This window comes from Rattus rattus, chromosome 5 (genome assembly GCF_011064425.1).
Source record: "Rattus rattus isolate New Zealand chromosome 5, Rrattus_CSIRO_v1, whole genome shotgun sequence".
In the NCBI taxonomy this organism is placed as follows: Eukaryota; Metazoa; Chordata; class Mammalia; order Rodentia; family Muridae; genus Rattus; species Rattus rattus.
The window spans coordinates 82878651-82891574 of record NC_046158.1 but is presented as its reverse complement, the minus strand read 5'-3'; the positions used below and the strand labels follow the sequence as shown (position 1 = coordinate 82891574).

At 38.7% G+C, this 12924-nt stretch overlaps 1 protein-coding gene across 1 annotated transcript in view; it reads right to left on the bottom strand.

Annotated features, from left to right (window-relative positions):
* Positions 1–12924, bottom strand: part of Ccdc73 (coiled-coil domain containing 73) — a 94614-nt gene that overhangs the window by 22423 nt on the left and 59267 nt on the right. The window contains exons 9-11 of the mRNA XM_032903842.1: positions 2323–2451; positions 1848–1907; positions 384–488 (exon numbers count right to left, since the gene is read on the bottom strand). Coding sequence (XP_032759733.1) covers positions 384–488; positions 1848–1907; positions 2323–2451 — 294 coding nt within the window. The remainder of the gene's footprint in view (positions 1–383; positions 489–1847; positions 1908–2322; positions 2452–12924) is intronic.

Here is a 12924-nt window from a genome sequence, read left to right as displayed (position 1 = left end):
ATAATAATCTGTCCTTTATCCTGAGATTACATCTTTAAAATACATATATATTTTTTTTGGTTCTTTTTTTTTTTTTTTTTCGGAGCTGGGGATTGAATCCAGGGCCTTGCGCTTCCTAGGCAAGCGCTCTACCACTGAGCTAAATCCCCAACCCCTAAAATACATATATTTTTAATGTTCTGCTTTATAAAATGATGGTGGTGATAGATGATAATGTTTTCTTTTTTAATGTGTTACTTAACAAACTTTGTACTATATTAATAAAAAATCGAGCATCTTAACTTTTAAAATTAAATGATAGAACAAAATACTTAAATGCAACTAAACAGAGAAAAGCATATTAGATAAAAATTTACATAAAATAAATATTAACTATAAATTACCTGATTCTTTTCTCTCAGCACCTTCAATTCTGCCCTGACTTCACCATTAGCTTGAGTCTCTTGCTGAAGCAATTGCTGCATATGTTGAAAAGAAATGATGATGTCCTTCAAAACACAAAATAGATCCTGTTTCAAAGTTCGTTCCTCAAATGCATTTCTGGTTTTAAGCTACTTATGTCTTAATTTTCATACTATATATTAAACTAATAGCACTTCTATAATTTACTATCTAAAATGATTAGTGTTACACAAATTTCTATCAAGTATTATTTCTAAAAGTCCCTTAATTTGTAAATTAAATTTTTGAAATGGGTCACAGATTCTAAGACATTACTGAACAAGGTAAAATATTCAGAACTGAAATAAACTTGTTGCCTTACTCACCCACAGGTGAGGAATATATACTAGTAAAATGTTGCATGAACTACAATATTATAAAATGACTCTGTAAACCAGGCTGTCACCAATCAAATGGAGGTAAAGCAAGAAAAAAATACAGAACAGGGGCAGAGGGGCCAGGAGGCAGCCCGGAAGTTTAGAGCATTGTTGCTATTGCAGAGGACCAAGGTTTGGCTCTCAGCACTCACTCACATGACAGCTCACAACCATCTGTAACTTCAGTCCAGCAGCTCCAACGCCGCCTTTTGGCTTCCATAGGCACCAGGCACAAACATAGTGCATATGATATATATGCAGACAAAACATTCATATACATAAGATAAATCTATTTTAAAAATAACCGTATTTTCCCCAAACTATTCTTTAAATATGAAAAAAGAAAAAAGAAAAAAGAAACTGAGGTAGGAAATATGTGGCTGATGATGCCTATAATCTCAGCACATGAGAGGCTGAGACAGGAGGATTGCCAATGAATTTGAGGCCATCATGGGTTTCATAGTCAATTGCAAGCCATTCTATGCGGAGACCATGACAAGAAAAAATGGCCCAGCAATCAAGAGTGCTCACTACACAATCATGAGGACCAGACTTGCACCCCAGCATCTACTTAACAGGCCAGACATGTTGCAAGCATCTGTAACTCTGAGGGACTGAAGGGTTCTGGCCTCTTTGTATAGAGATATGTGAGTGTACATGTGAGCGCACACATACAAATGCACATACTAAGACATAAACGCACACACATAAATGTAAAGGCACACACTAAACCCAGGAGGCAGAGGCAGTTGGGACCCTGTGACTTCAAGGTCAAGAATGATCTAATAGCTAATTCCAAGGAAACCTGGGCTACATAGTGAAACTTTGTCTCAAATAAAGAAATAAAATCTTTTTAAATAACAAAACAGAAGTTTAATTCAACTGGCTAGGAATACATAAACATTTCCACTCAGTATATGTTAACTGAATGCCTACTCCACACAGAGGCAAATATCAGTCCACATCTACTTCCTACTACTGTTTTTTAAAATAGTAACTGATTTCCAAAGTATGTGATGACTGGCTTACCTGCTTTTCTTCTTGAATGTGGGTAATCTCTTCATTAATTTTTCTATTTAATTCCAATTCCTTAAAATTGAAATATATTTTAAAGTTATAATGTAAAATTCAGTAAATTCTATATTCAATTCAGTAGCTATGTTTATGTTGAGACATTGGCTCCAGTGAATTAAAGAGTCCAATGTATGCTAGTACAGAACATAAATGTTAAAACTATAAAACTTCTTCTCTTAAAAGTTATTCAGAGACACTACTGTGCCATAAAATTACCTGAAGCTACATTTGAGTGGGATTAAAATTGTTATGACCAAATTTTGTACTAGGTATTTGCTAATGACAAAGAAATCTAATAATTTAAAAAATATTGATATATTATTTTTATTGTATTAACTTGCAAACAAAAAATATTTTATGCAATTATCCTGAGGTTTTCATACATTTAATAAGGTTTTAATTTTATAAGTGAATAAATTTAATCAAATACCACGTTGAGTCTTTCTTGAAGCTCTTCATATTTTTGTTCTTTAATTATTAGATCTATACTCTCTCCCTCCATCTTATGCTGACATGTGACCTTGGACTTAATTAGCTCTGAAGCTGCTTTCTTTAGTTCCTTAACATAAGAAACAAAACGCAAATTCAGTATACATATTTCAATAAAGCAAGGCATTTTCATGATCATTTCCAAATCTTTATAATTTGTTTAGCAGTAGGATACACACACACACACACACACATACACACACACACACACACATATCCATTATTAAAGTTCTTCTTTGCAGATTCCATACATTTATTTGGAACAGTATTGTGATATCTCACACACACCATCTCTTACAACTATCGCCCTCCTCCTTCTCAAAAGTCTCTTCTTCACGCTCACATGTGTCTTGTCTTTTGACATATGACTCTAACTTATCAGTCTATGTATTCATGGGCTTGGCACTTTGCACTGGAGCCTAGCGGCCTCACTTGTGGTACACAAATAAAGATAATGACTGTCTCTTTCCCAGACTCCACCAGCAGCCAATACTTAAGGCAGGATGGAGTATGATACAAGTCCCTTCCTGATCCAAGACTGCAGAGCAGGATTGGTCTTTCACAGACCCAGTACAGACAACTACAGCTGCTAAGATCATGACTGCAATGGCTAGGTCATGCCCAGCAGATCCCATTTTGCAACCCTTCCCCCTTATCTTCTAGCTCCTACTTCTTTCACTTCCTCATCCACAATGTTTCCTTGGCCTTAAAGGATAGAGTATAAATATCCTGCACAAGGCTGAGCCCTCAACCATCACTTACTCTCAGCGGATGGAGCAGTGTGAGTCTGTATAGTCAATGGCAGCTCACTGCAAAGTGACCCTTCTAACCTATGGACTGAGCTCTTGGCAGAAAAGACCTCATGGTGGAGTACTCAACATAATTTTACTGATCTATCAAGGTCCTTTATGGAAAGAAGTTTTTAAAAGACAGAAGCTAAAAAATAATTGTGTCCATGAGATGACACCAACAACAAATGTTGGCAAGTGCTGCCAGTTGGGGAGGAGGCCAAGAATGTGGTATCTAGGAAGCTCAAAAGAAACAGGGATTCCACCAAAACTGGATGCCGCCACTCTACACAGCTTCATATAGTTCTGTGTAAATCCCCATTCAAAATCCAGGAGAATTAGTCTTAGGTTCAAATACCATTTTTGGGTAAGCACATTGCATAAAGGACTGTTAACCGTGTGGATCTAGCAGTAGGCAGTTTACTGTCTGGCTAACAAGAACTCTCAGCGTGTTTTAAAGAAGGTAAACAGCTGGAGAGAGCTCAGTTGTGAAGAGCACTCGCTGCTCATGCAAAGGACCCAGGTGCAATCTAATGCCCTTCTGGCATCTTACAAATATCCCTAACTCTGGTTCCAGAGGGGGGTGGTGTCTAAGAGCCTATTCTGACCTCTTCCGGTACCAGGCATGCACATGCACCTGCAGGGAAAACACCTGTATACACACACATAAAATAAATAAATTAAATAACAAAACAAAAGTTGAATGACAAAAGCAAGACCTGAATTAGGGAAATGTGTGAAATGGGTGCATACCCTTCATTTGACCGTTCTTACTTCCATGCTCTTCCCACACTGCTCTCTGTCCTATATCACTGACCTCTGTGAGAACAGGAAATCCAGTGTTCTTTGGACCCCAGTAGGGTTAGATCTGTGGGAGACACCTGTGTAGTAGCGACCTCCCTATAGATCACAATCTAGTGACAGCCCTCCATCTTCAGGAACTCACAGCTCAACCTTCTGTGCTGTAGCTACAGCTCTCTCCGAATCTCACTGTGAAATGGAAACTTCTGGTTTCTTTGGAAAGTCAATTACATCGGATGGTGTTTTGCTGGGGCAAACGTGAAGGAGTATTTTCTTGAGGTGGACACAAGTGAAAGGACATTTTGCAAAAGCAAAATGAAAAGCATGTGAAGAAATGTTGCATTGAAGTGGACACAGGTGAAAGGATATTTCACTAAGGCAAACTCGTGAAGGAACCTTTTTGGTGAAGCACAGGTAAAAGAATGTTTTTACTAAAGCAAGCACCTGAAAGGACGCATAATGAAGGATTTCACTAATGACATGCATACACTGCATAGTTGAGCCCCATTTATCATGACCCAAGAGAGAAAAATGCACCAAAAAAACTTTTAGTGGTGTGCTGATGGCTTCATGGACTCGGGCCGATTGGCAGAGTGATATCAGCTGATATAGACTCACATGGAGTTTTACTAAGACAGACTGAGGCAAGACCTGTGGAGGACATGTGATGTTCGGAAGGGAATGTAAATAGGACTGAACTGACTGTAAGAGGGGCTTGCTTGCATAGTAAGCTCTGCAAAGCTTCTTGGTCTCAAGTCTTCTCTGATCTTCACTTCCTTGAAAGAGGCACAGTGAGAACTTCTCCTGGTGTCCTTAGTGATACTAATCCTTCTGCTGACTCATGCTGATTCAGCCGAGGCCTGGCTGTTCCAAGCTAGGTCATGCCACCACTGCTGCTCTCCTGACACTGCTGGACTGGATTGCTGGTGTATCTGTGAAGTGGACTGTGTATTTGTGAGTGGACTGAGCTGCCGCTGGTGAATCCTGTGAACTGAACTTCTGATTTCCTAACAATACAGATGGGATTTACTCCAAAGAACCTTTTCTAAACGGGCCCACTTCTCTTGAACCCTAATAACCTTTCTTTTCCATTACCTCTGGTGGGTGGTGGGCTAGAAGGGAGGTTAAAGTGTTTAAGAACCATTATTAAAAAGTAGGCTTTGAAAAATTAAAGCTTACACCTCTGCTTCAGTCCCTGTCCCTTCAGTTGTGACTGTAGTTGGCATTTTCCCCTCTACATCTGTAGGATGCTTCACCACCCATTGTTTTCTTAACTCTGTCACCAATTATGTAAACATCCTCCCCATTACACTTTTCCATTACCACTTCTGCTGTGTCTTCTGTTTCTCCTCCAACTCCATTTAATACAATTGTGTAAAAAAAATTAAGACATCTTAAGTACAGGAGAGGTACAGGAAAGAAGGAGGAGAACTACTACATTGAACATTCTTTCCATCTATCGAGTACTTACTATGTATCAAGTGCCAACAGCTTCTATCTTAAGCTTGTAGATTAAAGAGTTTGTTTAAAAGAGTGGAGGAACTCTAGAGAAAAGAACACTAGCTAGCTGGCTATCCTGTATCAACCAGAGCATGAGATGATGACTGTGAGGCAGGTCAGAAACGCAGGGGTATATCGGGACTATGGGAACAGAAAGAAGGCCCTCATCCAGGATTCTGACTGAAGCCTCTCGTCAGTTGAAATCAAGAATTTCTACATGATTAATAATGTTTGTTTAAGGCTTTTCTCCTTCCCCAGCTATAAGCCTTACAGTCTTACAAGAATTTCACTAGAAACCCCACTTGCATGTCCTAAGCTTTTGTGTAACCATTAGAGCCCCTAGGTTTTCTCTACCAGATAGAATCCATCCAAGTCACCATTTTCGGACAAGTGAATTCCTTCTCTGTTTCAGGTATGGAGAAAATGGGAGAGTGCAAACTCTAGTATGTGACCAGCTAGATTAGATGTTATAATAAACTTGCAAGCAGTTTAAAACAAATAGCAGAAGAAGAGGTGTGGCAGTTCAGTCCTTTGGAGGCTGAGGTAAGATGACAGCTTAAGCCTGGGGATCCAAAGCTAGCCTGGGAAATAAAACAAAATCCCAAGGAAGCTGAGGGAGGAAGGGAAGGAGGGAGAAAGGGAGGAAGAGGAAGAAGATGAAGGAAGAGAGGACAGAAAAGAAATCGAGGGGACTGAAGGGTGCATTGAAAGCCTGAGCCTGGGGCAAGTGAGGTGAAAACAGAGGCATGGAATTATCCATAGAGCTGCCACTAACGCAAGGACACAAATCCACTGAGAGGAAAGCTGGGAAAAGAGGAAGAACAGGGACTGTCCAGTTTTGAAAGACTGGAGGGAGGCATCGTCAGTGAGGCAGAATAATCTTCTGTAGAGTTTGAAAAGACCTCGAACTAGGTCACTGTACACGGCGCCATGAAATTGACTGAGTAGCCTTCTACACTTGCTCATTGCTTCCTTCATGTTTACACTTCACATCTTAAGCCACCAAACAACAAGGACACTGTGTCACACAAAGGGAACAGTAAAGCAGGTTCTAGCATTTATTGATTTGGGCGCTCATTGTATATTACCAATAACTAGTCATGTCCATCTGGGGTGTTATTCTTCTCTGAACTTGTAACAAGAGGCCAATTTCAATAGTATTTAATAACTATCTCAACCAGGGATATTGTCTGTCGTTTCCTAAGACCATCTCACTATATATATAGCACAGGCTGGTTTTAAGTTCACAGTCTTCCTGCCTCCCAAATGCTGGGATTGTAGGAAAGCACCATCACTAGCTCTTGGTACTCCTTATAAAAGTTTGCTCCAACTGCCTCTTGCTTACCAAAACTGGACCACATGCTCGCACTTGAACCTCACAGTAGAGCAAGGAAAGAGTGACAGTGATGGATTTAGACTGATCATGTGTAGTACAATGACTGCTGACATGACCAAATCCATGACCAGAGATTGTTAAACACTGTAAAGGTTACAGTTTGTCCTGACTATGAAAGTCATGCACAATACAGTGAGGGAAAGTGGAGAATGCTTTTTACAAATTGTTTGATACTGAATTATCTATCCCTTTTTCAGGTCTTAGTCCCTTTTCCCACAAAAAGTTGTTAGATCCAATTAACAGCTTTCAAATTGTGTTCTGAAGCCTTAGCAGTGTTGTGCCGAGCTTCTGTTAAAAACTGGAGCTAACAGGAATGGCTCAAGAGTTTTTCCAAGTCTCCCATCATGTCTACCAGCTCTAGACTCACTTGTTTCCATACTTATCATAAAAAATTCCATGGCTTTAAAAAAAAAAAAAAAAAAAAGGATGAGGGGCTGGAGAGATGGCTCAGCAGTTAAAAGCACCAACTGCTCTTCCAGAGGTTCTGAGTTCAATTCCCAGCAACCACATAGTGGCTCACAACCATCTTTAACGGGATCTGATGCCCTCTTCTGGTGTGTCTGAAGGCAGCGACAGTGTACTCACATACATAAAATAAAATAAATAAATCTTTATTTATCTGAAACCTAGGTTAGATGATCCTGTGGTTTTATGAGATTTAGAAATGATCTGTACTAGATAATTTGCATAGAGTTAGCCATCGTAGAAAACTTGAAGGAAGGTCAAACAACTGAGAAGTTTGACAGAATTTCAAACTTTCCTATTGGGAAAGCACTCAGAAACAAACGAGGCTGCTCAGCCATTGTGTAGGCCTGTACAGCTCACCTGAAGCTATGATGCAGAACTATGTTAGTCTGATTGCAGCTTAACTTCATGTGTAAACTGCAGTGCTTCCATTCAGCGATACAGCATGTTAAATTTTCTAGGTGACTGTGTATACTTATTACAGATATGGAAACAGGGATAGCATGTACTATTATACTACTACAAAAGAGAACAAGATGGGAAGAGAAAGCAACATCAGTGTGCACCAAATCCCAGGTCTCTTTCAGAAGACTAACAGAAAAGCTTAGTTTTATGCTGGCTCAGTAGAACTATTGCATGCTCCTGTCTCATACCCCTATTCCTTCCATTCCAACTGCTTACTCCGTATTTCCCAACTACTCCTTTTCTAGTAGACCATCATTTCTTCTTTTCTTCAATGAAGTAAACAGATGGGATGAAAGAAGTAGAGGTATGAGATACGAGCATGTAGTACTAGTTCTACTGAGCTAAACATGGTGGCGCACATAAAGAGAGAGCCCTGCTCTATAAGTTCCTTGCAAAAAAGTATCTTGTTTCACAACTTATATCCAAACAGCTATCTTCAGAAATTTAATAAGAATTAAAAGGTCTAGTGAATATACTCAGTAAAGAATAAGTATGAAGAAGCTCTGATTTGCCATTGTTTAAAATAAATTTGATCAATTTTGATGTATTCAGCATAAAATAAATGGCAATAAACACACTTGATGAAGGCACTCAAAGTCAGCAAAACAGACTATTGTTAACGGTACAATAGATACAGTCAATTTACAAGGCTGGTGAAAGTAGCAGACATGAGCATAGTGCTGAGCATTTATGACTGAATTAGCCAGCTTTCCGCCATTTAAGAAACAACACAGCACTTCAGATCCACATCCCGGAGACTTCCAATGTTAAGTGTGAGCAGAACAGTGAGGTTTCATTAGCAAACTGGAGGAGCAAAGCTTGGCAGATATGAGTTATCAGCACTGTGTCAACTTTAAAAGAACACTTTAATTTTTAACTGGAAAATAATCTTGACTGTTATAATCAAGAATCCCCACATTGTGAATTAAAATAGGATAATTTCTCATTTTAAGTCTAAATTAAGTATATTCTGGTCAGCAAATGATATAATGAATGAATCATTATTCTAGTCTGCCATAGGCTAAATGTTCTTTAACTGAACTTATTAAACAAGTTATTGTTTATACCATTTCCAGCATTAATAAATATAAAGAATGAGGTGCTAGTTAAAAGGACTATGGAGGGTGACAAAGGGGAAGATAAATTTAACTTCATAATGTAAGATCTTAAGATGTATAAAAGTAATGCAAAGGTAAAATATCTGCTAAAGGATCCTAAAGTTTTCATCTCAACTCACATTTCCAGAATACTTGACTGATAGTCATATTATACATTATTTAATCTAGTAATATCTCTTATATTCAGATGGCTAAAGAAAATATCTTTCTTCCTTTTTCAATTATGTGTATATGTATGGGAGTGTAGATGCATAGGGGATGCAAAGAGGGCAGTTACCCCTAGAGCTTGAGTTACAGGCAGTTGCCAGACATCCAACAAAGGTGCTAAGAACCAAGCCTGGGTCCTCTAGGAGAACCAGCAAGCACTCTCTCCATCCCAACTGATTCTATTTTTTAAAATTATTTTATTTTTATTTTATGTTCATTGGTGATTTGACTGCATGTATGTCTGTGTAAGGGTGTCAGATGCCCTTACACACTTGGGAGCTATCTCTCCAGCCCTGATTTTACTTTTCAAAGGCACCAATGAAACTGACTTAGATATAATGTATATCTTTTCTTATATAATTATATCATATAATTACAGTTGCTTTCTTATGTAAAGATAACTTTCAAGGAAAACTGAAAATAGTTTTTGAAATTTTAGTTATTAGTTTTTTAATATTAGCCTTTCCTACACCACTATATAATTGAATTAAGTAAATAAGATTCAAACAAATTAGCAATTAAGTTATTCAATGACTTGTTTTATATTAGTGATGTGTTCAAAGTTCGTTCCTGAGCTTCATTGGCCTGTTAATAAGAGGTATGCAGTTGGGTTGGGGATTTAGCTCAGTAGTAGAGCGCTTGCCTAGCAAGCGCAAGGCCCTGGGTTCGGTCCCCAGCTCCAAAAAAAAAAAAAAAAGAAAAAAAAAGAGGTATGCGAGGTAAAGCCATTTACATAACTTATAACTCTCTGAATAAATGAGAATTGGTGGTCTAAAAGGTTTTTTCTTCTTTACAAAATTCAACAAACTTCTATTTGCTTCAGTATTTTTCTTTTTTAAATTACGTTTATCTATCTACTTGTGTGTGGGTGTGGGTGCATAAACCACAGCACATGTGTGGATCAGAAAACACCTTGCGGGACTCAGTTCTGTCCTTCCAGCACCCTCGGGTCCTGTAACCTGTGGGTCCCTGCGTTACCAGTCATACTATCTCCTCAGTCGTCTTCCTGTACTTAACAGTACTGTGAAATGTGAAGCTGCTAGAATTAGTCTTTTAGGAAATAACCTAACATGTATCAATTCTTGTTAAAATAATTGTTGTGAAATAATCCCTAAGTTAGAAGAAACTCCAGTATAGAAAACTAATAGATGGCTGGGAAAAGTGAAAATAAATTATTTCATGTCTTTTCTTACTCGTATATATTAATTAATCTTAAGAGCATAATAAATTGAAATCAAAGACCTCCATGAAATACTTCTCCACTGAAAAGCTATGCTTTTAATTTTATAGGCTTTATAAGCTTTAAAATACCCTGAACTTTTAGTACATTGTCTGTTTTCTAACCATTTTATTCAAAGCCGTTAGTGTAACAGATAAACAGCACATGCTTTGATCTCATGAAATTACAACTTATAGTTCCTGCAGTCATAAATACCATGCTGTTTTCTCCCCACCCCTCCCTTTCCAGCACAGCAGAGTCTGCTTAATATCACAGTCTCCTGGAGAGTCTGACATTTACTCAGACAAACAGCGGAGGTCATGAATGCTGGCATAGATAATATCAGAACTCCTCATGATTGCCACAGCAGCGGAGACAGCATACAGAACTGCAGTACCCAGTTTATCTATCCACTAAGTTTGATCTGCTTCATTTTGCTTCACACACAAAAGGAATCCTACCTTATCACAAACCAATAACTTAACTGTTCTGGACAAAATCACACAGCAGAAAGAAAACAGAAAAGTGTCTCTAAGAAAATTAATGATTAGAAGTTTTAAGTGAGTGATCTGACCAATGTGATTACTTGGTTAGCTTCTGAAATTCTCAAAAAGGCTTTTTCTAAGATTAAAATTAAAGACTATGTAAAATTTCTAAAACATAAAATAGTGTATCTAGAATATCTAAACACTTTGAAATTTTATAGCCATGGGATTCAAAAACTACTCACTGGAGGAAAACTGGCAACTTCAACAAATGGTGCTGGCAAAACTAAATGTCCACATGAAATTAGATCTGTCATTACTATTTGCACAGAAATCAACTGCAAATGGCTCAAAGACCCCGATGTGAAACCCAAAATGCTGAAACTTGGAGAGGAAAGCATAGGCAACACAGCACAAGATATAGGTGTAGGGACAAACTTTCTATGTAGGACTCGAACTTTTCATGAACTAAGGTCAACAATTGACAAATGGAATCTCATAAAACTAAAATGTTCCTGTACAACACAGGAAGCCAAATGAAGAGAAAACCCGCAGACTGAGAAAGGATCTTTGCCAGCTATACACATGATAGAGGCCTAGTATCCATAATCTACAGAGAATTAAAATAAAAGACTCAAGAAACAAAAGGCCCATGGTCCACAGGCCATGGATGTGGACAGTATTCGCAAAAGAAGAAACAAAGTAGCTAAGAAACTCAGAAAGGGCTCTGCCCCCCTAGCAATAAGGAAATGCAAATTAAACCACTCTGAGATTTCCCTTTGGTCAGGATCCGGATAAGTGCTGGCAAGAATGCAGAGGTCAATGCTCCTTCACTGTTGGTGAGATGGGAAACTAGTCCAGCCACTCTGTAAATCACCGAGGACAATTCTCAAAAAGCTAGAACTCAATCTGCCATCTGCCCAATGACTTGGCAAACTGTCTCACAGACACTTGCTCAGCCATGGCTATCACCACCCTTGTTACAAAAGCTAAGACGGAGAACATCCTTGACAAACAGATAATGAAAGAGTGGCACATATACACTATAGAATACTATTTAGCTATTAAAAAAGATGAGTTGTTAAATTTTCAGGTAAATGTATGGGCCTAGAAAAAATTATATTGAGTGATATAACCCAGAAAGACATCTGTGGTTCCTAACTCTCAGACTTCAGGTATGCTCATAATATGAGTAACTGCAGAGACCAGGAAAGAAAAATAGGACCATGTGGGTGAGGGGCTCTTGAAAGAGTGATAGCAGGAGACAGGTGACTTGAAGGGGGAAATGGGAAAGGGGGGTTAACTTGGAAGGGCAAGGGGAAGATATGGTAGGGCACACTTTTAATCCCAGTATTTGGGAGGCAGAGACAGGTAGGTCTCTATGAGTTTGAGGCCAGCCTTGTCTACATAGTGAGGTTAAAGACAGCCAGGAAGTCACTGTGGTCATGGCTTTAAGTTCTCTCCTGTCCCAGGCCCTTGTGAACCTCATGTCCATAGTAGAAGTGAACTGCCCTGCTCCATATATGCTCCCTGTCAAAATGTTCTCCCGCCATGGCTCAGAAGCAAGTGTGCCAAGGAGTACAGGCTAAAACCTCTGCTAATGAGCTAAATATGAGCTAAAATACATTATTTCTATACTTGTTTATTCAGATAATTGGTCATAGGTATGAGAAAGGTAGCTGACAGTAATGCTTTATAGAGTAACCAAAATCATCAATGCATAAACTGCCAGTACATGTAGACGCCCTGTGATCTATGTGAGCAAACATAGTGACCTGTCTGGCAAGATGTGTCCACTGGTATAAGAGCAGCATGATTATGATGAGGGTAACCAACTTCTTTCTCATTGAATTTGAGACATACTTCACAGGAGGGAACTTGTAAAACCCTGGGGGAGAGCAAGGTTGGCAAGGTCATAGGACCTAGGAGAGAGCCACTTCTTCATCCTTCTCCTCCTATTACTATGACTACAAGCTGAATGGACATGTTTTCAAATTGCCTTTCAAATTTCCATGTTCACATCAGTAAACTAGTCATACTCTCAAGCTTTGTCAAAGAAGCTGCTTGTAGTGGGTGGGAGTTAATGCGGATACTCATAA